The sequence below is a fragment of the Triturus cristatus genome, chromosome 9, assembly GCF_964204655.1.
Source record: "Triturus cristatus chromosome 9, aTriCri1.1, whole genome shotgun sequence".
Lineage (NCBI taxonomy): Eukaryota > Metazoa > Chordata > Amphibia > Caudata > Salamandridae > Triturus > Triturus cristatus.
This window is the reverse complement of record NC_140592.1, coordinates 730538063-730565037: the sequence shown is the minus strand read 5'-3', so window position 1 is coordinate 730565037 and position 26975 is coordinate 730538063. Positions and strand designations below refer to the sequence as shown.

General features: G+C 46.2%; 1 protein-coding gene across 1 annotated transcript in view; it reads left to right on the top strand.

The window, feature by feature from the left end:
- Positions 1-24671, top strand: part of UBXN1 (UBX domain protein 1) — a 91794-nt gene extending 67123 nt beyond the window's left edge. The window contains exon 10 of the mRNA XM_085625941.1: positions 24228-24671. Within this exon, the coding sequence (XP_085482067.1) occupies positions 24228-24268 (41 nt within the window). The 3' untranslated portion in view covers positions 24269-24671. The remainder of the gene's footprint in view (positions 1-24227) is intronic.
- The last annotated feature ends 2304 nt before the right edge of the window (positions 24672-26975 follow it).

Genomic DNA, 26975 nt, shown 5'->3' with positions numbered 1-26975 from the left:
GACCGCTACACCAGAAGGAAAGAAGTGATCTTTGTGCAAATCAGCGGAAAATGCATAACTTTTTGTCTTTCCTTCTGAGAAGGCTTTATTTTTACCTCTTAGTTCATTTTTCTACAATTTTTAAATACAGCACGAGGTCTACCCAAAGGCAGAGGGCTTTAAATGAGCACCAGTTACATTACACAAGGTCACATGCGTTGTTTGTAGGCTTGGGGAGATTAAGTGGTTTGCCCAGAATCACAGAATGTTGAGCTGACGACGATACTCAAACCTGGATTCTTAGTTCCACAGTCAGCAACTCTGACCCATATGCCAGGTCCTGGGTAAAGGGCGGTAGGCAGAAGTCGCATTAAAGCTCGGCTCGTTAAGGGCTCGCGGCTCCAACAGGACCTTGAGCTGAGCCAGATCCAGGCTTCAGTCTCGAGCTTTCAGTCGCTCGCCCATCTCTATGATCACCCTCACTTCTTCTCCTCTTTAGTCACAAACTTGAATATTAGGTAACCGTGGTCGCGGGAAGGTGCTACTCGCCACACCTCTGACCACACTTACTTGCTGATCCTTGCAATTGCCCCCTAGGCCTGACTGAACCATGACACCCTCTGCCACTCCCAAACTAGATACTGCATTACAGTGGCAGTTCATAGTAGACACTCGCTCCCATAAGACTCGCATTTGCTGATTTCCATTAGACATAAAATGGCCTGCCAACTTGCAGTTATTCGTTTGCTCTGCATTAGCTTGACAGTTCTAGTGTTAATTAATTCTAGTTTTGTAAAGCGCGAATTATCACCCTTAAGGATATCCAGGTGCTGGTGGTCATTGGGGAGACTATTGCCCAGAGCCGCATGATGCTGAGCTGCCGCTGGTTTCAGTAAATGGATCAGCAGTGCCATTCACAAATGATAGTGTTGGCTATCTGTTTCAGTGGATCCCAGGTCTAAGTAGAACTGAGTTTGTTAGTTGACTGAAGCCCAACTGCAGAGCGTGCAGTTATAACAGGACAGAAATTAAAACATTTTTTTTTTTTTAAAGTTTCTTATCCCCCAAAAACTTACTGCCAAAACAACAATGTCCCAGCCCAGGTAAATGGTGCATTTCAAGGTTTCTTTATGGTCTCTACTTCCATATCAACCTACAAGCCAGGTAGCACACAATTCCTGTTAAAAAGCTAGGTAAGGCACAACTCGCTTATACTGTTCTTTCATCTCTGACAAATGTAGCAGTGGATCACAACCTCGGGCATGTCCCACCAGGCTCACTGTCTGACTGACAGCACACACTACCCAAGAGGGTGGCATAGTGAAGGTCTTAACAACACTGCCTAAACTGTCAGAATAGTCTTCAATTTCCTCTTGAAAATAGTCTGAGGCAGAGAGACGTATGTCAAGAGGTAAGGAGCACCAGAAAGCTGAGGCCTGAACCAGAAAGGATAGACCCCTGCAGTTGAGGAGACTGGTCTTAAGCACCTTCAGGAGAACTTTATCTTTGATCCGTGGGTTAAGAGCCTTAGGGGCACATTTCAGTGAATGGAAAGTTTGGGGACAGCTGTCACAAGCTCTTGAAAGATGAGCAAACAGATTTAAAGCAAGCACAGTCCACTATTGGGAGCCTTTGTAATGAATGGAGTCCAGTCGAGACATGATCTTCAGTGGCTAGGCCAAATATAGGAAGCACCGGAATGTTTTGTGGTCATTGTAGCCGCTGACACAGTCATTTAGGAATGCCAAAATATAGCGTGCTACAATTGTCAAACAGTTAATAAATGTGGCTCCCACTACAAGGGAATGTTTTTCAAGAGTGGAGAGGAAGATGATGGGTTTAGCTCCCTTAGATAGTAAAGCCTTTAACAACCAAGTTGGCTTATTGGGCATTGAATGCATCCAGTGTTGAGATGGACAATAAGATTCTTCCCTTCCTCCAGCAGAGGAAACGTGAAGCCGAAAATGTTAGGGGGTTCAGGGCTCTCAATGCAGATCTGCTTTCCACTCCAAAAATAACCCTTGCCTTGAAGTTTTTCCAATGTAAGGCTTTTTCTATCATCCAAGATTAAAAGCTGGTCAGCTCCTGTTAAAGGTCCCCGATGGGAGACCAATCGGGATAAAATCTTACATATTCCTGGGTGTTGGTGTATGATCGACAGACAGGTGACAACAATTCTAAAGTGTAGTTCACTGTGTGAAAGGCTACACAGAGCTTCAGAAGCACAAGTAAGGAGGCTGCTTCCTCTTAGATGGAAGAATGGTGTCTACCCAGAAACCTAAAAAGCCGATTTTTTTTTTTTAGTACCAATGTAAAGTCAGACTGAATAGGGGGACAACAAATGTTTTTAGTGTCTAGAAAGGCTTGCAACTGCTAAATGGTACCCTGGGATGTGGAATACAAAACAAATCTATTTGTCAGTGAGACATAAACCTTTAAAAACGTACTTGCCCTGTAAAGAAGTTCACTTGTCACTGTACTCTATAAATCAATTAGCTTGGCTACCATACAGAAATTGCTAGGATTAATGTACGAGTTACTTACCTTCGGTAACGATGTATCTGGTAGAGAGGATTCTAGTCGCAGATTCCTTCACGTAGAATTATCCCCAGGCGTGAGACTGGATCTGGCAACTTTTTTTTGCCACAGCATCCCTGCGCTTGGGGCGGGGCGACATCACGCGACTCCGCCCAGACGTCGTCCACGTACGTGACGTCAGCGAGGTCACATAAGACCTGCCCCGGCGAGCCTACGTCCGTTTTCTTTGGAAAACTTTTCCGCACCACAACTCGGAACCACCAGATAAACTGTCGAAGCATGGGAACAGTGTGCGAAGAACAAAAAAATGGGAACGGAACGGTGACTAACACCACCACCAGAGTAGTGCCAACACCGCAGAACCCAAGGGCAGGGAAAGAAGAAGCAGGGACCTGCGCAGTCACCCTGCCAGCACATAGATAACCTCCCATCCCTGTGCACCGGAGGCAAAGAACATGCGTAAAGTCCCAAGACAGACAGGGACAAGAAGCTTCCAAGCCACCCCAACCCAGAGGGCAACCACCCACAAGGGCAAGACAGGGCCAGAGGACCTTCAATCAGAGGATAGCAATGGAAGGAAGGGAGGGGAGGGAGGACAGGGATAGAAAGCAATCCCCCCCCCCCCCCCCCCAACCTGGAGCAGCCAGAGCAGCAGGGCACCGGAGCACCGGAACCCCATCCTCCAAAGAACCAAAGGAGGAATGAACTGCCCCCAGATGGGGCCCCCCGTCAAGAACAAGGAAGGCACTCACAGGAGACACAGCCCTCCACCGGGAGGCGAGTACTGAAGACCAACACAAGGGTCCTCGCAGAACAGGGGAGTAAGGGCGGGCCGTGAAGGAATCTGCGGCTAGAATCGTCTCTACCAGATACATTGTTACCGAAGGTAAGTAACTCGTACATCTGATAGACTACTAGCCGCAGATTCCTCCACGTAGAATAGATACCCTAGCAATACCCACGGGGAAGGAGGGACTGCGAAAGGACCACACCAGCCAATGCAGAATAGAGGGCCCCACTGGGGACCAGATCTGTGGACCAGGTAGAACCTCACCCCTGCCAGGCCAAGGGAATCCCCACCAGCAGAACCCCACCGACCCCAAGGGGATGTAGGAGGGAAAGAAGGCTGAAGAGGCCCGTGCCCTCACAGCAGGGGAACCAAGGGTAAGGAGGGAGAGACTGAAGCACCCCGCTCCCCCACAAGGCAACATAGCTTCCGCCCAATGCCAGGCAGGAAAGGCGGAAGAATAAGAAGTCGTCCAGAGGGCCCAAAGAAACAAGGGAAACAAAGGCGAACCCACTTCAGATGGAGAGCAGCCTGCCAGCCAGAACAGCGCCGGCAGTCAAACCGCAAGAAGAGCCGCCCGAGGCCCCAGGAACGCCGAGTAGGCGACACCTGGCAAGGGAGAACACTGGATCAACCCAGACCTCAGGATAGGAGCAGGGAGAGGAGGAGATGCCCAGGCACACCACTACGAGTGGCCGCGCTTACGACCTCAGGAAGCAAAAGCAACCTACCTAAACGCCATGGAGAACAGGCACCCGAAGGCCACCAGAACCCTCTAGCAGAGCACAAGCTATATGAGAGCTACCACTACCCCACATAGGGTACGTTAAGTCCCAAGATATGGGAACCCTCTTTGGAAGAACTTCTGCAGCAGAGGAAAAAACAAAAGAGCCACGGGGAAAAAAAACACCCCCGCTGAAGGCAAGCAGCCCAAGCAAAGCAGAAGGCCCAATCGCAGGGCCAAATCTGCGCAATAACTTCTGCAGAACCCACACACCATCAACAAAAGGGCCGTCCAGCAGCCAACAATGCCAAAGTTCTAAGGAAGGACGTAAACGGCCAGAACAAGCGGCCTAAGAAGGCCCAGAAGCAACCCAACTCAGAAGTCACTGAGGAGGGGACGGACGAGGAGGAGGATAAGGAGGAGGAGAAGGACGGAGCCCTGCCAAGAGCGTTTGGATGGCGGAGTCGGCCGGGGCATGGAACAACAGGCTGCCATCAAACGGAAGGTCGATGAGTCGCTCCCGAATATTCCCAGGGAATACTCCGTCCCGAAGCCAAGCATGGCGACGGAGAGCGACTGAGGAAGCCATGGCCCGGCCCAGCACCTCTGAGATGTCCAGAGCGGAGAATAAATGCCGCAAGCTCCCGGCCATCCAAAGCATGATGCCGTAAGTCCACCTGACCAGACTCCTGGGACGCTGCAGATTCCAGAGACTCAGTCGAGTCCCACAAACAGGAGGAGGCCCTAGCCAGCACACACAAGGTGTTAAGGGCACGCAGGGCCGCGCTGGTCGAGGCGAACATGTCAACAGTGGCGGCAGGGAGGGAAAAGCAGTCCGCAAAAGGGGGCAGGCGGCTGAGGGGAGAAGGGAAAGACACGTCGGTTCACGCGGTGCCGAGAAGTGCCGGCGCAGAAGATACTGAGGCACCGGGTCCCCGTCAAGGAAGAAAGGAGCGAACCCTCAAAGGGAAGTAAGATTTCCCTCCCACCAGAGCCCTGGTGGAGGACCTCCAATAGATGGTCCACCGGAAAGTGAGCCACTGGGTCACCCATGCGCAGGATGCCCACCGCCGTGGACCTCGCATGAGCGAAGGCCGCACCCGCCTCCGTAGGGCCCTGCGGTGGAGTAAACAGCTCCTCCGTGGGCGACGGCTGCAAACTAAAACGGCCGTGCCCGAGGCCAAGCGGGGCAGGCAAAGGCCAGACATGGAAGTCAGAAGGAGCCAAAGAATGAGGGACCTGCCGCTCTTCCGATGAACACCTCTGCCTCAGGAGCCGCCCTTCAATGCCGGTGAAAAAGACACCACACGGCGACCAGTCTCTGTGGAGGATGACACCAATATACAGCCAGCCAACAGAGAAGGAGTGTCCGAAGACGAATCCGCGGTACGACCCCTGCGCGGAGCCGTAGAGTCCGCTGCTTGAGGTACCTCCAAGTCACCCCGCACCGGAGGAGAGCTGGAGCCGCACCGGTCTCGGGGCAGCGCTGGAATGACGCTGACCCAACCCCCGCCGAGGCAGTCACCTGCGTGGGGGAATGAGACTGGCCTGGGGAGTGGCACGAGGCCCTCCGCCAGATCGCTCGGCAACCCATGTGGCGGCGCCAGGAACGATTCAACCTCCGACTCACCCTCCGACGAGGCAGCCGCCTGTGGGGAGGGACGAGAGGGGCCCGGAGAGGGACGAGGGGTCTTCCCTCGGCCTCGACCCGGAGCGGGACGAGGAGGGTCCACCGACCCCTGTGGCTCCGCATGGTCCAGCTGCTGCCGGCGCCGTAGCGGCGTCACCTCGGCCTTGGACAGGACCACCCTGTCAAAGGACCGAGAGGGGCTCGGGGATGCGACCCGAGCCCCGGCATCCTCCCGCGACACCACAGGGACCCCCGCAGGAGTTTGCGGCGAGGCAGAGACGCCGTGGCCTGAAGGAGGTGCCCCAGAGGAGCCGCACCCCAACAGCACCACATCCTCCAAGCCTGGATCCGAACCAGTCAGGGCCGGAGCCACCAGTGGCGCCGCAGAGGGCCCTGCGCAAGGTGAGGGATCCGCCGACGCCCCAGGAGGGGAAGGAGGAGGAGACGCCAGCGAGGCCTGCAAAGCCGCCGCGTATGTTTCCATTTGGACTCTCGACGCCCCAACACCGGGAAACGGTGGATAGGAAGACACGCGGGGCCGCATCACCCGCGGAGAGTTCACGCCCCCGGTAGGCCGGAAACCAGCCCCTGGGTACAAACTGCAACACTTACCCACCGGGGAGCGACGCTCACGTGACATCGGAGAAGGGCGAGGACGACGACCACGACCGTATCTGAAGCCGTCCACCGAAGTAGACGGAGAGGAGTACGTCGACCTGAAGAGACACGCCGAGAGAAGTTTCATCCGGTGCTCCCACCGCAACTTCGGCTTCAACTGTTGGCACGCCGAACAATCTGTGGTGCCGTGATCCTCCCCCAAACACCACATACAAATGAGGTGAGGGTCTGTCGCCGAGATAAGATGCCCATAAGACGTGCACGTTTTAAAGCCCGAAGGCATTCGCACACTGTTCCACCAAAGAAATGGAAGAAAAAAGAGGGCCCTAACAGGCCAATAGCAAGGATCGGATCCGCGTTGCACGCAGAAAAGGAAAAAACTGACGTAGGCGCGCCGGGGCGGGTCTTATGTGACCTCGCTGACGTCAGGTACGCGGACGACGCCTGGGCGGAGTCGCGTGATGTCACCCCGTCCCCAGCGCGCAGGGATGCTGCGGCAAAAAAAAGTTTTCGGATCCAGTCTCACGCCTGGGGATAATTCTACGTGAAGGAATCTGCGGCTAGTAGTCTCTATCAGATATTTTGTTTTATTGGGACTGCAGTTAAAACAAGTGCTTTGGAACAGTTTTAAATTAAAACTTGATTTTTTTTTTAAATGGGCAAATATATTGGAGAGAAGTTTGAAATGGACTTGATTGCGATGGGATTCATTTTAGGAGAACATATATTTACTTTTTAAAATTCTACTTTATAATCCCAGGATCTATCGATTAAGACTGGGCGGTGAACTCCGCCCCGTTCACGGAGGTTTTCGCACTCTGCACTCCACAGTACTTGCGTAGTTCTGAAAAACTCTGCTCCGCAGAGCGAAGTTTTTCCTCACTCGTCAACAGTAAGTTGGCGAGCGTAAGGGAGGAAAACACAACTCTATACTACTTCCCTGCAGGATTTCTCAAGGCGTGTGGTCGCTACCGCTCACGTTGACACACCTTCCGTTCACGTTGAGGACGCTGCCGCTCGAGTAGTACTTCTATTCGAGTGGAAGAAAGAAGCAGTGCCCTCTTGCACTGTGTGAAATGCCGTTCGTGCTGATTTTACAATGCGGGACAAACACCCGGGACTGAAAATCAGTGCAAACGGCATGAGGTAACCCACTCCTCCTCTCGCGGCACTCCATGTACCTTACGCGGAACTCTGCTAACTCTGCCCAGGCTTATTATTGAAATAAAGCTTGTAGTGCAGGTAGGACAACTGTTTCACTATGATGGAAATCCATCAACTACAGAATACACAATAACCAGTGCAATAGGTGCATTCACTCACTCAGCACTACGATTAAAACGGGTGACCATGAGGTTACACTCAAAACTCTGCAGCAGGTGCATTAGCCCACTGAGCTTCCTCATTAGAATTAGAATATGTAACCTGAATGGTGCACACGGTTCTCTGAAGTAGGTACATTTACAGATACATTCACATGCTTAAGTGATGCTAAGAATTCTTTTCCGTGTTTCTGATTGTGCTCAAACTCTGAGGTCAAAGTGCAAGTGTCAATAGGGAAAGTGTTGCGGGTACAATCTTATTATGCCGTCCGGATGTGCTGTCACTGTCTGCTATAAAATGAAATCCACTGGCTCGATTTAAGAGCAAGGATCACATAATGAGTCTCAGAAAGAGATGTTCCTGCCTGCATACGGTGTATCACAGAAGCAGATGCACCCCTGTCTGGTTGTACAAGAACCAGAACCTTTTGGGTCTGGCGGCGCAGGGTACGCCCAAGGTCTCCGGAGTTCTCCTGCTTCGCTACACAGAGACACGGGACACTCTGTCGGCGTTAGAAGATTGGATTTATTTAGCTGCAGCTAGTACAGTTATCCTAGAAGTACACAAAGTAGGTTCTCAGGAGACTGCCACTTCACTCTGTGGCGCATCATGTTAAATACTATACAATGATACAATTATTGACGAAATACACTCCCAGAGCATACAAGAAAGAGCCAATAAGGAAAGTTGGAAAACAAGGCGTAACCAATAGGAAAGATTTGAAAACAGAAATATCAGATGACTCGAAGAGACCTCTACTCTAACTGTGTTTGTCACCCCACCCTCAAGTTAATACATTAACAGATTCATAACTAACTTGCAGGTGGCGAGATACGTTTGTGTGTGTTGGTGGACAGTTGTGAAACGAGAGAATGCTAGCAGGAGACAGTGAAGGCCAGTTGATAAGAAAGTCAGGAAAGAATAGTGTGAGCCAACAGATAGTTGAGACGTGGATCAGAAAAGCCAGACAGGGATTAGTGTTCTCGGCTAGTTCTAACACCAGCTTTAAAAATAGAGGCCGAGGGCGTATTTCGACACCGGGCTACAGAAAAAGCAGAATAGACTTTGTTCGCCGTGCTGCCTGAGTGATGGCAACACAAAATGGCGGCGGGCCACAAAATGGCGGGTCGATTCGATCGTGATCGAAAATCGAAGTTCCTCATTATTGTGCAGTACAGAAGCTGAAGTCATTGCCTGCCTCCAGTGCATACTGTGCAGTACGGAAGCAGATGTCACTGCCTTCATATATCATACTGTGCTGCATAGAAGCAGATGTTACCGGCTGCATACTGTGCAGCGCAGACAGATGCCCACTTACTTCTTATTGTGCAGTACAGAAGTAGAGGTCATTGCCTGCCTCCAGAGCATACTGTGCAGCACAGAAGCTGATGTCACCGCCTGCATACTGCAGTACAGAAGCAGATGTGTCACTGCTCGCATGGAGCATACTGTGCAGCATAAAAGCAGATGTTACCCCCAGCATACTGTGCAGCATAGAGGCAAATATCACTGGCAGCATAGAAGCTGATGTTACCGGCTGCATACTGTGCAGCGCAGTAGCGGATGCGCCACTGCTTGCTTACTGTGCAGTACAGAACTATAAGTAGTTGCCTGACCCAGAGCATACTATGCTGCACAGAAGCCGGTGTCGTCGCCTGCATACTGCAGTACAGAAGCAGATGTGTCTCTGCTGGCATAAAGCATACTGTGCAGTATAGAGGCACATAGGTTACCGGCTGCATACTGTGCTGCGCAGAAGCCGGTGTGTCATCGCCTACATGCTGTGCAACATAAAAGCACATATGTTACCAGCTGCATACTGTGCTGTGCAGAAGTAAACCAGCAGAAAGAACATGGATCTCGACAATTAGTAATTACCCATTAAGCTATCTTGGAGCACCTGGAACCAATGACCTGCAGATTGCAAACACGACTCTTACCCTGTTTGGTTCTTTGGTCTGCATTCTGTCCTATTGTTTTCGCCTTGTTTTTACTAATCTCTTTTCTTTTTTCTTTCGATTAATTTCAGTTTGATCTTCCCGTTATTTTTCTGCCATCAGAGTCTCTAATTTCTTGTGGCCGTCCCTTCTTGCTGTGTGTTTTAGCCAGCTTTCCTTTCTTACCTTCTATTTTTAGGTCTCGGCATGACGTAAGCAGAGCATGCGCTGCTCTAGTCATGCGAGGCTTTTTGGAATTGATACGATTCCAGAAGCCTCATCCCAGCTCCGCCTTCAGTTTTGATTTGTGCGCGTCATTTGGCGTCACGAATTATGCCAAAGGCAGTGCAATGATTGCACTGAAGGCATGTAAATCGCTGCTTGTTGCCACCCTGTCTCCTTTGATCCACGCCCAGTGGGATTGGATCTCTTACTGGCGGCGGGAGACAGTGTCTCCTAATTAGCTGCTACGCACTTTTTTGTTAGCATTCGCCTTTAGCAAAGGCAGCCACGTGTTTATTTTTGCATCGCGCTTACCTTCAGTGTGCCTAGAAGAGGTATCACCCCCTTCTCCCAGGCTCCTTCAAGGTGCCTAGAATCCGTCTCCTTGCCCCAGGTTGGTGCCTTCAATGAGTCTAGAACAGGACTTCGCGCCCCATGAAGGCGCCATGAGTGAGGCTTCTCGGAGGCAGGGGTGTGCCCCCTTGTGAAGCTTTTGGTCTTCGGGACCGCACAAAGTGGCCGAACAGGAGACTTAAAATGAGGACGGCGGCGGGCACCTTTACCTGTGCAAGGGGGTTGTACTTGTACGCGCAGCTCGTATGCACGGGCATGTATTTCCGCAGGAGAGCTCTCTGGTGCAGGGATGAAGGATCGTCATCCTACTGAGGTACCCGGGATACAGGTTTCTCGTCCGTAGGAAGCCTAGTTCCATGTAGGGGGGCACTCCGCGCGCACCGAACTGCCTACCACAGATAAACGCAGGAGGCTCCGGGGTGCCTTGCACCAGTGCCCTCACTCAGACTTAAATGCTGTGGTGCAAGAGGGAGGTTCCTCGGTATGAGGAACGTGGTCCTGAACCTAGTTTCTCGGCAATGGTGGGTTCCCTGGCGCGTGTGCTGCTTGGAAGGGCCTTGCACTGGAGCGAAGCTTGCACAGTGTGAACATCTCTCGTGCATGCTGCTGCCAAGGTACTTTCTTCAGCCCCTTTTGTAAACTCGCTGTTAACAGTAGGCGCAGCGCCACCAGGCAAGTAGGAGCCTGGCACTGTCAGGGTTGGCATTCAAAGCCCATGTTACTGTACGAGTCGCACACAGTCCTTCGTGGCTTACAGCTTTCAGTTCATAGTTCCGTGAAAACAGCACACTTCTAGATTGCATGCTTCACCTCACCTGCATGTTACCCCCTGGGCTAAAACCAGTCCATAGCGGTACACCCTCGCCCCAGGGGCATCCTCTAGGGTGCGTACCCTTCCCCATCCCGCCTTCAACCTCAGGAGTCAAAAGGAGGCTTGGACAGGGAAATACTTTGTAGGTATGTTGGTAACAAGACGTTAAAGTGGCGAGAGTTTTGTTATCTAAGTTTTTGAGGAATAACAGCCAGAATTGAGATGGTTTACTCACCTGCCCTCATTTAAGGAAGAGTGTCTTTTGGCTATTTACTACTTAATACGTGAGTGTTTATTTTCAATATACAATGTGTATAAACATTTATCCGCAAAGTAATGTGCACATAGCCTGCCTGGGCCCCTAGAGCCGTGTATTTACGAGCTCCTGGGACCAACACACGACGTATACCGGCTGCGAAAGAGGCTTGGGAAAGAAAAGAACAACTTTATTAGCGATACAACTTGGTGGAGAGAAACGCGACCGAAATGGCGGAGTTTCCTTCTCCGACTTTTGAAAAATATACATATTTCGTCAAATTCTGTCGAAGTAGCGAATGGACAGACTTCCGGGCTCGGGGACTTTGGAACAGCGATGCGGCGGCTTTAACAGTTTCAGTTGGGTCCTGCTGGGCCCGGGTGGGGCTTTGCACAAGGGAATGGGCGTTACGTCATTACATTACAAAGACTGAAACTAAAATACCCCGTGTTAAAAAATATATATATATATTCCTAATACCATTCTTTTAATTTATTTTTCTGTTTTTTTGTCAGACCGGTGCATCACGCATAATATACAGTGGGCGATAAGAACATAAAATATGCCCAGGCCTCAGTGATATTCCTGCAGCTCCTCTAAATCCTATATTCTGAAAATCTAGATTCTGAACGAGTTTTACATCATGATGGAACATATTTAAAGGGCAGCGAGGTGAAAGGTACTCTGGTGTGTTTTTTGTTTATGGTTTTTGTGTGGGGTGGGTGAAGGCAAGACCCAAAGGGATTGAATGTCACTGCAATCAATAGAAGTGACAGGTGTTGGTCTCGGCGCAACTAACCGTCCAAACAGACGTGGCACGATATATATATATATATATATATATATATATCGAACGCCACACTTTCAGTTCCAAAAGTATTCACAGACACCAAGGAGATTTGCAGTTTAGAGTTGGTTTATTAAACTGCAGACACAATGCGTTTCAGCTTTCGCCTTGTTCATGCTTACCGCAAAGTTTTTTCATTAAAGTTAAATACATTTCAATGTTCACAAAACAAACAACAGACTCATCAAAGACTCAGTCATAAATGGATGAGAAAGCTATTGGTAACATGGCGGCCATCTTAGCACTATACTCATTGTAATGCAGTAAATAATAGTCAGCAGCAAATACCTTTTAAACCATGAGTACGGCAAAGTGAAATACGAGCCGACTTATGTATTTACAATTTATGCACTAATGCTTCAATATTTACATGCGAAGTATATACACACACTCGCCAAGGCTCTGTGTGCATAATGTTTAACAGCGACAATTCACTGTACACAATCCTAGTAACCAAACGGAAATCACCCAATTGTGTAAAATACACACAAGGTGTCCAAACGGTACATAAACAGTATCTTACAATCGTGCCCTAGTGGGCAGACATGCTAATATCCGATCTTCATAAATTAAAACATGTGAAATGCCGAACAACATAATTTAGCCCCAGTGGGCATAATGCAAAACTGTACAAAATTGTAGCAAAATGATATGATTACACATAGCTCAACTGATCAAGTTCATCAATGGCCACTTCAACAAATTCCTTTCTCGATACCAATCCCTGAAAAGATACAATAAAATCTAATTTTAGTGCAAAATCTTAATTCGCAACAGTAACAATGTTTACAACACAAAGCAGTTTGACTCAATTGTGTAAGTGTACAGACAATTCTTCACTCGAATTTAGCCCTTTAGGAAACATTGTTTCGAAGTCAACAATGTATCTGGATTCCAATTGTCTAAGGTGGAGCAGTTTGTTACCTCCCCGTGTATTCTCCATGACAGCATCAATCACCACCATCCTCAGCACTCTCTCATTCTGCTTATGTTGTTCAAAGAAGTGTCGTGCAACAGGATACTGTTTATTGTTATGGCGAATTGCCCTAACATGTGGTGAATTGTGCTGCCAATGTATGCCTTATTACAGGGACAGGTCAGTGCATAAACGCAGTACATAGTATTGCAAGTAAGAGCTTTTTTAATGATAAATTCTTTTTTCATACTTGAAAACTGTACCACTGTACAATCCACACTATCTCTGCAGGCTTTGCAGTTTTTGCAACATCGAAAACCGGCTCGGCCGCCACTTTTGAGAGTTGCCGATTTGGTAACCACATTAGGACTCAGTTCATCTTTTAACGAGTTACTTCTTTTAAAGGTAACCTGTGGGTGGTTAGTCAAATATTTGTGCAGGTTGCTATCGGTCAGCAATACATGCCAATGTTTTTCCAGAACACGGCGTACATTATGCGCCTGTCCAGAATACATGGTAATGAACCGCAGACTTTCTGCTTCTGATACTCGTTGCACAGGATGCAGTAACTCAACGCGTGCAACCTCATCCACTTTTTTGCATGCTTCTTTGATGGTGCTCTGGTGGTAACCCCTATCTCTGAAACGCTGCACCATATTTTCTTTTTCTCTCACATAGCTGCTCTCGGTGCTACAATTTCGCTTGGCGCGCAGTAATTCCCCATATGGGATACTGCTCACCAATTTGCGTGGATGAGAGCTTGAGGCACTCGGAATACTGTTGCCGGCGGTTTGTTTCCGGAATAGATGTGTATGCATGGATTGATCTTTGATCTCCACGGTAATATCAAGAAACTCAACCGAGGTCCTGCTGAAATGCTCCGTGAAGACCAAGTTGAATGAATTATCATTCAACTGTTTGACAAATGCACCGGCAGAATCTACATCGCCATTCCAGATTAAAAAGATGTCGTCAATATATCGGAGCCACAGGACACAGTTGGAAAAATCTTCCAGCTGGGATGCCACCTGCTCCTCCCACCAGCCCATGACTAGATTGGCATAGCAGGGGGCGAAGCAGGTGCCCATCGCTGTGCCCTGTGACTGCCGATAGACGACGACATCAAATAGAAAAAAATTGTTCGTTAAACAAAAATCAATCATGGCAATGATCATTTCTGAATGATGTAAAAGAGAGATGGAACGGGTCTTTAGAAAATGTTGTACAGCCTTTAAACCCAGCTGATGTTGTATGCTGGTGTACAAACTGCCAACATCAAGGGTAACCAAGGTGTATTCTGGTTCCCAGTGAATGCCATCAATGATAGTTAGAAAATGAGTAGTGTCCCGGAAGTATGCTGGTAATCCCACTACAAAAGGTCGTAAATAGTGGTCAATATAACGGGACGTATTCTCCAACAGAGACCCAATAGATGAAACTATAGGTCTCCCAGGCGGGTTAACTGGGTCTTTGTGAAGTTTCGGGAGTAAGTATAACACCGGTATCCTAGGGTGAGGGCATCTCAAATAATTGAATTCCTCCCACTCCAGTAACCCCTTCTCCCTCCATTCTACTAGGAGTTCTCCAAATTTCAAATTGGATACTGTTATGGCCCTTCTATCAGAAATAGAATAGCACGTTTGGTCATTTAATTGTCTATATCCCTCACGTAAATAGGCTGATTTGTCCTGAACAACAACATTGCCACTCTTATCCGATTGCCGGATAACGATGGTATTGTCTGCTTTTAAGAGCTCCAATGCTTTGATGTGATCCCAACTCAAGTTTTTATCCGAAGTTGGAATTTTGCCATATCTCATTTTCTTTAAATCATTTAAAACACCCCTCTCGAATACCTCAATCGCATCACATTCAATCTGCGGTAGAAAAACCGATTTGGGTTTAAAATGACTACCTGGATTGATATTGGGGTCAATGTAGAAATTTTCTAAATTCAAACAGTGATCTTCATCACACCCTTCCCCATTGGATATAGCAGACATTGCATGTAGAACCTCAATATCATCAATATTAAGAGTGCTCAAAGGTGTACTCACAGTTGTAGAATCGGTTTTGTTGTGTTTAGTGTCAAACCATTTTTTGAGTTTCAATTTACGTGAGAAATAAAATAAATCAATCTTGTCTGTACAAAATTAAAGTTAGAGGTAGGACAGAAGGACAAACCTAGGCTGAGGAGGTCTCTCTCATCCTCCGCTAGAATTCGTTAGGAGAGATTCACAACAGTCATTGTTGAACTTTTTTTCCCCTTGTCATCATTCCCATCGGGCTTCCTGCTTCTTTTCTTCCTCCTCTGTTTTGCCTGTTTGTTCCTCTGATTTTTCCTCTGCCGCCTCGTCCTCTGCCTCTCTGACCAGTTTGGTCTTGATACTGTTCTGTCCGTCCCTGATTTAACATTTGGAATTGGGCTAAAAAATTATTCGTTTTTTTTCTGAGGATCTTGACTAGCCAAACTAGCAGCCACTGCCATTGGTAGATCCGATAGGCTGCCATCCGAAACATCGCTTTCAATGATCTCTACGTTAACTGATGTTGTAACAGGTGGTAAGGATGCGATTCCGTTTTTATCAAATAGGTGATCGTATTTCTTCTGGAATGTTAGAGTCCGTCCAGACTGGTAGTCCTTGAAATCTCTCAGGAACTTACGTTGTTTCTTGGCGGTGATCTCCTCATCTAACTTATCCATCCATAATAGTAGGGATTTCATGAAAGCCTCCAACGCATCTCTGGCTACCAATTTTTCCAACTCGGCAGATACTTCATCAATCTCTGCCAGTAACTTGCTACGATCTTTTAGAGCAAACTTAACCAGAATGCGCATCATCGTGATGGAGCAAGCAGTGGAGTTATTAGACCATTCCTCCAACATATCTGGATCAGGATCCTCGTAGGTAGGAATGGTAAAAATGCGCAGCCCACGTGGTACCCTGGCTACGTCTATATACCTCTGTAAGGACTCTGCTTCCCACCACTTGGAAAGTTCCTTTTTATATAATTTCTCCAATTGCAAATATAGTTGTTGAATCTTGATTTCTTCTGTGATAGTAGCTGCCGGATTGATTAGATCCCCACTCACATTGCTCTGTGCGAAAAAGAGTTTGTTGGCTGTTAGTTTGCGCTTTGCTTCTAACGCTGCAGCCATATTGCCCAAATCTCTTATCTTCAAATCTCCAATGCTGAAAGATTCGAGACCCGTCAGTCTCAATGTATAATCAGCTCCCTTCCCATACACACCTCTAAGTAGGTGCTGCGGTAACCACAAGAACCAGTCTGCAAGCCAACCCACACTCCGGAGCACCGAGCCGTGAAGATCGGTTCCAATAGCGCGAGAAGCCACCAACCCGAGTCGAGTGGAATCCAACAGTCTCTCGAAAATATCCGAGGAATTCCTACGATGCCACAAACACTCACCGCATGCCGGTCCCGATTTGCGGTGTTTCAGTGGAAATCCGCGTTCCCTCAGTTGTATTGGGATACAACACGGAAGTGGCAGACGAGGTAGACGGGGTCAGCCTTCATTCATTTTGAATAGCATCACAGTTCCGATAAACTGAAGGCTGTCTGTCAGGACGGTCCGTTCCAGGGTAATCGGTAGCCCCAAATATAGAACGCCACACTTTCAGTTCCAAAAGTATTCACGGACACCAAGGAGATTTGCAGTTTAGAGTTAGTTTATTAAACTGCAGACACAACGCGTTTCAGCTTTCGCCTTGTTCACGCTTACCGCAAAGTTTTTTCATTAAAGTTAAATACATTTCAATGTTCACAAAACAAACCACAGACTCATCAAAGACTCAGTCATAAATGGATGAGAAAGCTATTGGTAACATGGCGGCCATCTTAGCACTATACTCATTGTAATGCAGTAAATAATAGTCAGCAGCAAATACCTTTTAAACCATGAGTACGGCAAAGTGAAATACGAGCCGACTTATGTATTTACAATTTATGCACTAATGCTTCAATATTTACATGCGAAGTATATACACACACTCGCCAAGGCTCTGTGTGCATAATGTTTAACAGCGACAATTCACTGTACACAATCCTAGTAACCAAACGGAAATCACCCAATTGTGTAAAATACACACAAGGTGTCCAAACGGTACATAAACAGTATAAGGTTACCTTTAAAAGAAGTAACTCGTTAAAAGAAAAGATGAACTGAGTCCTAATGTGGTTACCAAATCGGCAACTCTCAAAAGTGGTGGCCGAGCCGGTTTTCGATGTTGCAAAAACTGCAAAGCCTGCAGAGATAGTGTGGATTGTACAGTGGTACAGTTTTCAAGTATGAAAAAAGAATTTATCATTAAAAAAGCTCTTACTTGCAATACTATGTACTGCGTTTATGCACTGACCTGTCCCTGTAATAAGGCATACATTGGCAGCACAATTCACCGAGCCAAAAAAAGAGTGCTGGAACATGTTGGGGCAATTCGCCATAACAATAAACAGTATCCTATTGCACGACACTTCTTTGAACAACATAAGCAGAATGAGAGAGTGCTGAGGATGGTGGTGATTGATGCTGTCATGGAGAATACACGTGGAGGTAACAAACTGCTCCACCTTAGACAATTGGAATCCAGATACATTGTTGACTTCGAAACAATGTTTCCTAAAGGGCTAAATTCGAGTGAAGAATTGTCTGTACACTTACACAATTGAGTCAAACTGCTTTGTGTTGTAAACATTGTTACTGTTGCGAATTAAGATTTTGCACTAAAATTAGATTTTATTGTATCTTTTCAGGGATTGGTATCGAGAAAGGAATTTGTTGAAGTGGCCATTGATGAACTTGATCAGTTGAGCTATGTGTAATCATATCATTTTGCTACAATTTTGTACAGTTTTGCATTATGCCCACTGGGGCTAAATTATGTTGTTCGGCATTTCACATGTTTAAATTTATGAAGATCGGATATTAGCATGTCTGCCCACTAGGGCACGAGTGTAAGATACTGTTTATGTACCGTTTGGACACCTTGTGTGTATTTTACACAATTGGGTGATTTCCGTTTGGTTACTAGGATTGTGTACAGTGAATTGTCGCTGTTAAACATTATGCACACAGAGCCTTGGTGAGTGTGTGTATATACTTCGCATGTAAATATTGAAGCATTAGTGCATAAATTGTAAATACATAAGTCGGCTCATATTTCACTTTGCCGTACTCATGGTTTAAAAGGTATTTGCTGCTGACTATTATTTACTGCATTACAATGAGCATAGTGCTAAGATGGCCGCCAGGTTACCAATACCTTTCTCATCCATTTATGTCTGAGTCTTTGATGAGTCTGTTGTTTGTTTTATGAACATTGAAATGTATTTAACTTTAATGAAAAAACTTTGCGGTAAGCGTGAACAAGGCGAAAGCTGAAACGCGTTGTGTCTGCAGTTTAATATACCAACTCTAAACTGCAAATCTCCTTGGTGTCCGTGAATACTTTTGGAACTGAAAGTGTGGCGTTCTATATTTGGGGCTACCGATTACCCTGGAACGGACCGTCCTGACAGACAGCCTTCAGTTTATCGGAACTGTGATGATATATATATATAGATTCTTTCTTTCTCACACCGAAAAAGATTGACGACGCCTTGTTCTGGCCAATTAATTTATTAGAACAGCTTGGAAGTATATATATATATATATACTAATTTGTTTTGAAATCTTCTGAGATATTCTTGGTCTCAGATTTATATATGGTCAAGTAGCGCGTTTAATGTTCAATTAAAAAAAAGAAACTTTTCCCCCTCATTTTATTTTAATAAATTAGCACTATAGGAACATAGAGACGCCTGTGTTGTCACCCCACATGATTGATGATCTCTTATCAATTACAAAATAAGTTTGTGTTTTGTGTGCTTTATACATTTTCAGTAGTTTAAGAATTGCAGTATAAGGGGTACTTTCAATTTGAAGCTGTGAATAGAAACATGGGTTAAAAACTCGGTATGTCTTATTTTGCGGACTACCACCCGGAACTCTGTTAGCTAAGTCTTTGTAGCAGCTGTAATATAAAGGCACCAAAGGTATGGCGACATGTTTCGGCACCATACGAATTTACATTTGTAAGCATTTGTTGAAATTTAGATTATACAACTGTGGGGTTGTGTGTTTGGTTCCAGAGTGTGCTAAAAGCTCGTTTCTGGTTGTTGCTGTGAGCCAGAGGATGTTTAAGAATAGAGAGGGTTAGCCAGCACACAGGCCAGTTCCCCGCCCCGGGTCTCAGCCATGGACAACGCTCACAAATGTCTTCCATCAGAACAGGCACATTATTTCTTTTGTTGCCAAATCCTGGGTTCCAGAGTAGCGCGCTGCTTGCCAAAAAATCACCTCACTGCCTTGTCAAAGGACGTAAGCGCTATATAAATATATGTGCAGTTTACAAAATAAAAAGAAGGTGCCTGGGGGGAGGGGGGGGGGCTTCGGCGGCAGAATGAAGGGAATCTGAATGTGGGAGTGCCCTGTTGGTATATTTTCTACCCCAACACTGGTGTCTTCCGTTCCGGAAGCCCCCAAGGGCTCCGCTGGCGCAAAGCTTGGGTGGCAGCCTCAGAAATGTGACTCTGTCCCAGAAAACATAATGGTAAGGAATCCACAGGTAATAACAGTCTGAGATTGTAAAAACATGAGCTATAAAAAGTCTAGCATTGTAAAAACTGTAAATGCCATTGCCGAGGGGCTGGCTTTACACAAATATGTTCAGTATGGCACGCAAGCTGCGAAAATCCTTTGCCAGTGTACACGCATGCTGAGAAAAGTCTGGGCCTTAATGCACACATACTGCAGAAGCCCTTGAGCTATAATATCCTGGTATAGGTGAATGCTCCAAAGGTCCTTCAGCCAATACTTCGCTCCGAAGTCCATCATGTGAGGGTCGTGAGGTCTTTGATGAGACACAAGTGCGGGCAGGCTTCCCTAAGTCAATAACTACTACTGTTATCCACATTTTAACTGCTATTCAACCTTTGACCCTATCCTGCTCTTGGAGAATGCTTTGAAGCAACCTGTAGGTTGCACAGGTGCTTTCGAGTGTGCTGTGGAAATTGCAGACCCAATCGCAAGTGTCCTGCGGAATCCTTTTGGCGTAATGCAAGTGTCCTGCGGAAACTGCCATCCATCCGTAATACAAGTTTGCAGATAAAACTTGATTCATCCAACCATTCATCCATCAGTGTGTGCACTTGTTCACCCAATCCGCTCAACAATCCATCCTTCCATCCAACCATGGGCTCACAGTGGTACTCAGCCCGTGTGTGCTCGATGGACGCGGCGAGATTAAAATTGCAATAGGTCTCGCCTTTCATTAAGTTAAAGCCATTTGCTTTGCTGTACAATACCATTAACAAAGCAAATGGCTTTAACTTAATCAAAGGCGAGACCTATTGCATTTTCAATGCTTGTTATTTCTGGCACGGGTGCTGGTAAAGTGGCGAGTGGAGCAGAATCCTCTCCATGGAGGACCTGAGTTTGAAGCTCGAAAGAGTTCTATACAAAGTTCAAAACCCTGGTCAGTAACATGGCCTAAGAAACCCACACATACTGTAGATAACACATTAACCCTGTAGAAAACGCACACCCTGTAGAGACGGGCATGTCTCCAGAAAGGGCATGCATACGGAGTGCAGATGTCCCCTGCAGTCACACCATTAAATTTCGCAAACTCTTGAAAACATGGCTATTCTAATTCTGCGTGACCTATGCCTATCATCTGAGTATCTGCTGGCGCTATGAGACCTTCGGGTGATATATGCGCCTTACAAATGCCAATACATAGACATAGACATTAAGACCTGCTCAGGTAGCTGGTGGATTAGAAACAGTACAGAGGCTGTCTTTATGGGAATAGCGAGACAATGCTGGAAAGATTGGGGCAAAGGATGAGTAGCTCAGCATTATAGAAGGAGAAGAGGGAAGTGTGCTGCAGATTCATCATGGACCAAAGAAAGGTGAGTGCTTCTGTGGTATCAGAGGACAGGAACAGGGGAGATGTGCCATGAAGGCAGTTGCTGGGAACAGCAGGTTGGTGATTCCCAAACGGCAGAGGTTGTACTGGACTGTCAGACGAGGACCGCAGCTTGAAGAGCTAAGGAGGTTCCACAAAGCATTGTAAATGAGGCCTAAGGAGCCTTCTGCTAGGAGTTACTGCTGGTGCAGGCACTAGGGAGAGCTCTGGGCCAAGCTGAGCAGTTTCATCCCTGCAGCAGTGTGACCCACTCTAGTAACCTTTGGTCTGGGAGTGGCTGTATAAGTGTCTCAATGGGTGTGGGGTTGGGTTTGTGACTGTGAGTGAGTCTGCCTGTTAGAGTAGGTGTGTAAGTGGGTGCATGAGTGCCTGAGAGAGTGTCAGTGAGTTTGTGAGTGAGTGAATGTGTGAGTCTCTGAGAGGGTCTGTAAATGAGTGCATAAGTTTCTCAGGGGGTCTGTCACTGACTGCATCAGTCTGTGAGTGGATATGTGAGGGGTGCATGAGTCTGAATGGGTCTGTGAATGGGTGCATGGGTTTTTGAGTGGGTGCAGCACCAGGTTTTGATCATATTACACTGTGCTTAGTCTCTGGTCTTACATCTGCTTGGTCTCCAGTTTTGTTTTCCCCTCCATAGTACTGTTTTACTTCTCTCCTGTTTTATGTTAGATGTGAACCAATTAAACTGGAACATGAGATTTGGCTTATTGGTTAGGTTGTTTTTAGTAAGCCACATGTAGGAATGTAACGAGTTGTAGACTCCTGAAAGGCAGTTATTCATGCTTTTTTTTGCTGTACCTTATTCTTACAGTAGACTGAAAAAATAATCACATTGTTTACACTGTGCTATTATTCTTGGCCCACTGCATCTGTCTGCTGTGAAAGTACATTGCCAGAGCTCTACGTCTAAGTGTCCATCGAACAAAAAAGACATTAAACCTTCTTGGTCCCAGAGAAATCCACATGGCTTGGGCGTTGGGAGATGCAAATTCCACACCCCTGGTACATTTGTCCTCGAGTAGTAGGTTTGTACAATCGTTGGACATCTTGGTAGCGAAGAATTTGACAGAGCGGTGACCAGGCCGAGCTCCAAGGAGTTGGGAACAGATGCTTCCGAGATAGACTCTTAATAGAGAACTCACTGAAGTAAATTAACTGCCATGCTGCCTTGGCTGGTGTAATGCAGATCTGAAAGCTTTAATGCAAGGGGGAGTGAGAAAACCTGGTCAAAAGAAGTGAGTTTTAAGACAGAATAAGATAGACCAAAGGTTTGCAGGTGGACAGGCCACGTCACACGAAGGCTCAGGAGCAGTCGTGGCCAACAATTGACGATTCTTGGTGCTTTTATTCTTAGAAAGTTATTTAAGCTATCGCGTAAATCCTTGGCGGGTGTACGCATGAATAAATAGTGGCAGCTTTTAAGGCGGATGCAAACAGTTTGAACTTGCTTTTTCAGCTGCCAGAAAGACCTTTTTGTATGTCTTACTTAATGCTTGTTATCCTACTGTGTTACAAAGGCATGTGTTTTATGGCACTTGGACACCAACCATCTTTTTTGTTTTAAACTTTTAAAATTGGGCACAAACCAGAATGCTTTCTGTGATTCTGTCTGGGTTTTGCCATCAGCTCTGTGCTTATCCGTAACAAGATTTCATGCTGTGACACAAACAGGAGAATGAAAGTATGTGGCGTGAAGAAGCTTTTAAACTTTTTCAAACCGAATATATTGGGGTTGCTCTGACGTTCCTGTGCAGTCAAGGAGGTCAAGTGCTTCTGAGTTTGACTTTTTCCAGAATTGACAGACTTGGTGTGATGTAAATGGTTTGTTCAATGTGAAGAAAGGACTTGGTTAGATCAAATTAAAAGTAATGGACACTCAACCCAGATAGTCCATCTGGTCGTACCAAAAACAGTTTTATCAGTTGGATCCTGGACACCTGCTCACTTGAGGCTTTTCTTAAAACACCTGACCCCGAGATTAAGTTATGAATTTGATATTAAACACTGCTCTCAACTAAAACATTATGCACAGTATGCAGAATCATTAGAATCTAAAATCCAGCAACACTATATTAGTTTTACCTTGGATCAGAGGGGCCGGCGTTGCATCATTCTGTTGCAGCTAGGGATTTTACCATTAAAAGTTTTCACATCTAAATGGCACACCTGTGAAAATACTATCAGTACTTGTGACTTGTGTAATGGAGGAGGGTAAGACTTACCACATGTACTGTCTGAATGTCCAAATCCGACACTGATTGGGGTCTGACGCCGGTATTTAAACCCTATCCGTATCAGATACAACATAATCACGGTGAAAGGTCTTGCATTGCTTTTTAATTTACCGCCTGATGGAATATGTCTGTTATAACTTGTATACATTTTTAAAGAGTTTTTCAAAACTGTATTGATGTAGTTATATTTACACTGTTTTACCAGAATGTATCTTTTATAATTTGTTGACCTCAGCAGAAGACTAAATCAAATAAAAATCTTGAATCGCCTCTGAGTGGTGCTTGCCAACCTGTCTGCTCACCCTTGTCAAGAGACTACAGTGACATAAAATCATTGGGACTGTCTCTTACTGGAGACGGGATCACCAAAACATCACTGATGAGAACACTGAGGGAGCGCCAGAAACTTTGCCAGGGTCCTAGTTGTTTGGTTTGTGGGTTTAAGAGTAATACACCTTTAGGGCAACATTTTTATTTAGGGCAACATTTTTATTTTGGCCATTAAGTTATTACTTTTACTATACTATTTTATTGGCCTATCTTGACTCCTTTTATTCCAAACATGTTACCAAAGGTTGGTCTCCCAGCATATGTACGCCTTGTCAAACTTTCAGACTAACTTGCGAGAGTTTAGTTACCACTACAGCCAAAAGACGGAGCACTCTTGAGTATCCCAAAGCCACTCTGACGTACACACTGTAGAATAACATTTGGCAGAGCATCAGTATTCTCTGAAATCTAGTTCCTATTTTTAAGATGCTGTAATATTGTTTGGGGCCATATCTCAGCCCTATATATCGAGGCATATTCCCCTTTCTATGAATCAAGAAGCCTGATGTTGAAACCACCTGATGTTACCTTCTCTGCCTTGTATTCTAGCAAACAGGGAGAATAAGTATTCATGTAGGAAGCATTTTCATGTGGGACAAGGCAAAGAGAAGCCCATTGACTCCTGTAGCTACCGAGGGATTGTGTAGTTAGGCTATCATTCCGGTCTCTTAAATGTGTGTGGTTAGGTTGCCGCTATTCCTGTTTCTTAAATTTGTGTTTTGTCTTACCACAGGTTTGGTGCCTTCAGCAGTACTGATTGTTGCCAAAAAATAGCGTTGCACCGTCCATTTCCCTCACAGGGACTTTGGGAGAACATGCATCATCACCACCATTTACTGGAATGGCCAGTGCTGTACTCCCAATCTGGAAACATCTCAACGTGAGACTGCCAGTGCTGAGATGAAGCATTACTGTTGCCATGACACATTCTATGTGTGAACTGAGGCAGCCTTGGATATTGGAGCAGGAGGGACTGGAAAGGATGCAGGGTCTCTTGAGCATCAGTTTGTTTTTAGAGACACCTCAGATCTGTCTGACGTTCACATTTCTTACAAACTTTTCCTTTGATTATTAAGAGTTCACTTTATTTGCCTTTGAGGTTTTGAGAATTTTGTGTTTTAAGGTCCCAGCCTGGATAGGACACGCACTGCTGGGTAAATAAAGAAGGAAAAAAAGAGCCCCTTAGTGGACATTTATTGCTGAATGTTTATTCTCCCCCCCCCCCCCCCCCCCCCCTTGAATTGTGGCCATTGCAATATGTCTTCTATGGTTCTGACTGTAGGGTGCTTTGTAGGACTGCTAATCTCTAGTTTTCAGTGGTAATGAGGTGCTTCTGTTGGATGTGGCTGCTGAGATGTTCAGTGAGATAGCGCACCTGAGTTTATTTCTAGCAGTGCTCGCACTCAATTTCCAGAGTGATGAAAGTGGAAAACTGAGAGCTAGCACTCCATAAAAATCAGTCTGTTGTATTACATTTTTTAAACATCCTACTTTTCACAAGGGTCTGAAGGGCTTTAGCTGTGTGTGACGCATTACTTAATAGGTTGTGCTTTGTTGGAAGGGTGTGGTTTTGCCTATCTGGGAAGTGCTGGTGGTGTGTGTAATGACTAGAGTTGTGCTCTCATTGCATTATATGTCATTGTGCCAGAGTATGTAGTGGAAGGAAAAGGAGTGAGAGATGGGATGCCTAAGCTTACATGGTGATGAAGTGTTTCGTTGTAAGGGTGTTTGAATGCAAGTGTGGTTTAACTGGGAAGTGTTTTGCTGCCATGCAGCTGTCGCTCTTATTATGTAGCTGTGATATTCATTGAGCGGAGGGTAAGGCAGTAAAAGGTTGTTGGCCTTGCCATCGCTGAGGGATATTTAGTTCTGATTTAGGGGGAGTATGGTACTTTGATGCTGTATGTTCAGTCTCTTAGTCGGAGATATCATTCACCATCTGTTGTGTCTGTATTGGAGGTGGCCTTGGCTGTTTCCTGTCTTCGCCAGGAGGAAGTTCATTAATTTTGCTTCCTACACGAAGAAAAAGTCACCACTAGTGAGTGCGTTTGTGAAAAAGGGAAAGTTGGAAAGTTAACATAAACATGTGTATTTGTAAAGCGCACGTATCATCCAAGGGTCTCAAGGCGCTGAATAATAGATGTATATTGTTACCCAACTCAATGGTACTCATTTTATCGACCTCAGATGAATGAAAGGCTGAGTGGACCCTCCGGGATTAGAACCTGTGACCATGAGTGTGAACACAGGCCTTTACAGTGGATGCATAGTCCACTGCGCCACCAGACCCAGCTGTTGACCGAGCTGCCAGTCTTTAGCTAAGGGTTCCATTCTCTGTGCATCTTTGCACTTTACCGGAATGCAGTTTTGCATTTTTTTAATAGATTTTCTCTGTCCGCAAATGACAGTGCATAGATGGAGTGTCTGCCTAGGTTTAGCCTGTGGATAACTTGGATGATTGGTTAAAGGTGAACGTGCTGGTGAATATGTAGCGAGCCCCTGGGTAGATGCAGTTTGTGTAGTTTAGATGAGACCCAATAAGGACGATGGTAGCTTTTAGCTTCTGTGGGAAACTTAGATGAAGGAAGATGGATCAAATAATTTACTTGGTATAGAAAGCAGGTGGTGATAGGTTCACTTGTGGGTGGATATGTAGTCATTAATATTCCCAGATTTCTTATTTAGAGGGTATCGCTGGCAGTGAGCTACATTCTGGGGCCTGGGTTGTTGGTGGGTAATTCTGCTCTTCTGTGCAGGTTAGGGTCTCTTCAAATTTTGGGAGCAGTGATCTAATGATGAAGTGTCTCAATGCGTCCGGGTTTTCAGCTTTTAAAGTGATCTGTTTTTCGTCAGTGTTTTTAGTAGGATGGCTTGAACTATTTGATGCCATCCCGTAGTGGTCTGAGGTAGGCATTGAAGAGCGGTTTTGAGATGATCGAGCCTGCAGGTATTCCAGAGACCGCACTGAAAGAAAGGGATTTAAAAGGCCGAGCAAGATGATGCTAGATCTGTGCGATTTTATCGACCTCAGATGAATGAAAGGCTGAGTGGACCCTCCGGGATTAGAACCTGTGACCATGAGTGTGAACACAGGCCTTTACAGTGGATGCATAGTCCACTGCGCCACCAGACCCAGCTGTTGACCGAGCTGCCAGTCTTTAGCTAAGGGTTCCATTCTCTGTGCATCTTTGCACTTTACCGGAATGCAGTTTTGCATTTTTTTAATAGATTTTCTCTGTCCGCAAATGACAGTGCATAGATGGAGTGTCTGCCTAGGTTTAGCCTGTGGATAACTTGGATGATTGGTTAAAGGTGAACGTGCTGGTGAATATGTAGCGAGCCCCTGGGTAGATGCAGTTTGTGTAGTTTAGATGAGACCCAATAAGGACGATGGTAGCTTTTAGCTTCTGTGGGAAACTTAGATGAAGGAAGATGGATCAAATAATTTACTTGGTATAGAAAGCAGGTGGTGATAGGTTCA